Source organism: Papilio xuthus, unplaced genomic scaffold (assembly GCF_000836235.2).
Source record: "Papilio xuthus unplaced genomic scaffold, Pxut_1.1 DF826115.1, whole genome shotgun sequence".
NCBI classification, from domain to species: domain Eukaryota; kingdom Metazoa; phylum Arthropoda; class Insecta; order Lepidoptera; family Papilionidae; genus Papilio; species Papilio xuthus.
The window spans coordinates 6698385-6699737 of record NW_013532534.1 but is presented as its reverse complement, the minus strand read 5'-3'; the positions used below and the strand labels follow the sequence as shown (position 1 = coordinate 6699737).

General features: G+C 50.5%; 1 protein-coding gene across 8 annotated transcripts in view; it reads right to left on the bottom strand.

The window, feature by feature from the left end:
* Positions 1-22: 22 nt before the first annotated feature.
* The window catches only part of ATP8A (ATPase phospholipid transporting 8A1), a 36110-nt gene continuing 34779 nt past the window's right edge, over positions 23-1353 (bottom strand). For 5 of the 8 annotated variants that reach the window (XM_013319665.1, XM_013319670.1, XM_013319668.1 and 2 more), the window contains one exon: positions 313-881. In XM_013319665.1, coding sequence (XP_013175119.1) covers positions 683-881 — 199 coding nt within the window. In that variant the 3' untranslated portion in view covers positions 313-682. The other 3 variants (XM_013319667.1, XM_013319672.1, XM_013319669.1) reach the window with 2 other exon arrangements.

Below are 1353 nucleotides of genomic sequence, written 5' to 3'. Positions count from 1 at the left end.
ATATAATTTCCTAATACATCAATAATACATTTCACATCGAAATTTATAATTTCTTATACATGTCACATTTAAGCTACGCACAACATAGTGTAATACATTAGTCGCGAGAGAGCGTGTCGCGTCGCCGGTGCGGTGGGTGGGGCGAACGGCGCGGTGGGCAGCGCCGATCGTGCCGGGGGGCGTGGCCAGCACCAGCTCAGGTGCGCGTCGCCCGCGGCTGGCTGGTGTCGTACGCGCGGATGACGTCCGCCTGTGACACCGTGCCGCCCTCCTCTTGCGAGAACGCGAACCCATCTGCACCCCAACACGTGCAACAATCAGTCCTCATGTGCTCAGACAAGTCAATTAAATCAATTTTAAAAATAGAACGTGAAGTCAGGCGAGCTTGGGATTTTTTTTTAAATATTTTGCGATATTTTGATGTGCGACCATAAAGTTATAAAATACACTCCCTTCATCTTAGGAATCCATTATTTACCTTAGGTAAAAAACTTTTGTATCATAAATAAAATGTACATACTTGGTGTAGCGCGAGCCACAATCCTTCGATAAAAAGGATTGTTTATGGCGCCCAGGGAAAACTTCGTAGTACGCCCCTGTTCTAAGTGGTATATCGTTCTGTTTATCAGTGCCCAAAATACAAACCGTGAACTAGAGCAGCGTATTCAAACAATAAAATATATCACAGTGTTACCTGTGAACTTCCCCTGCACAAGTGGCCCCTGCGAACAGAGGAGAGCGAGTGTGAGGCTAGAGGGCTAAAGGGCGCTGCGTGCGGTGGGTACTCACGCGACAGCTCGAGGTCTGCTGCGGCGCCCGCGGCCGAGCGGCGACCGAACACGCTGCGCACGTTCTGCAGCAGGCGCGCCGTCTCCGTCAGGCTGCGCACAGAGCCCACGTCACTACCGCTCATTGCCCCGCCCCCACACCCCACACCCGCCGCACCCCACTCCCCAAACCTCCAAAACGGTACGGCTTCTTCTTTATGTATTTACGTTAAGAGGAAAAGCTGCTTCGCATAGAATCGTTCGATATTTATCCAAATTAATAAAATAACTCAGACAAAGTAACTCGCAGTCGCAGCCCGAGTAGAGGCATCCTTTATAAAGTATTCAGATCTAAATGGAAAAATAATTTGAAAGTATAGTTGCTCCAATCGATAGACAGATTTTCCTCTTTTAAAACAAAAATATAATTGGATAGGTAAGTAAGAAGCGTGCAAAGCGGCATGCGAAGCGTCATGCGGCGCCCGCACGGGCCATACTCACACTGCGCCAGCCGCACCAGCGCGTGCGCGGCCTCCGCCACTCTGCGCACAACACCGCCGTTAGTACACACCGCCCCCCCCCCCCC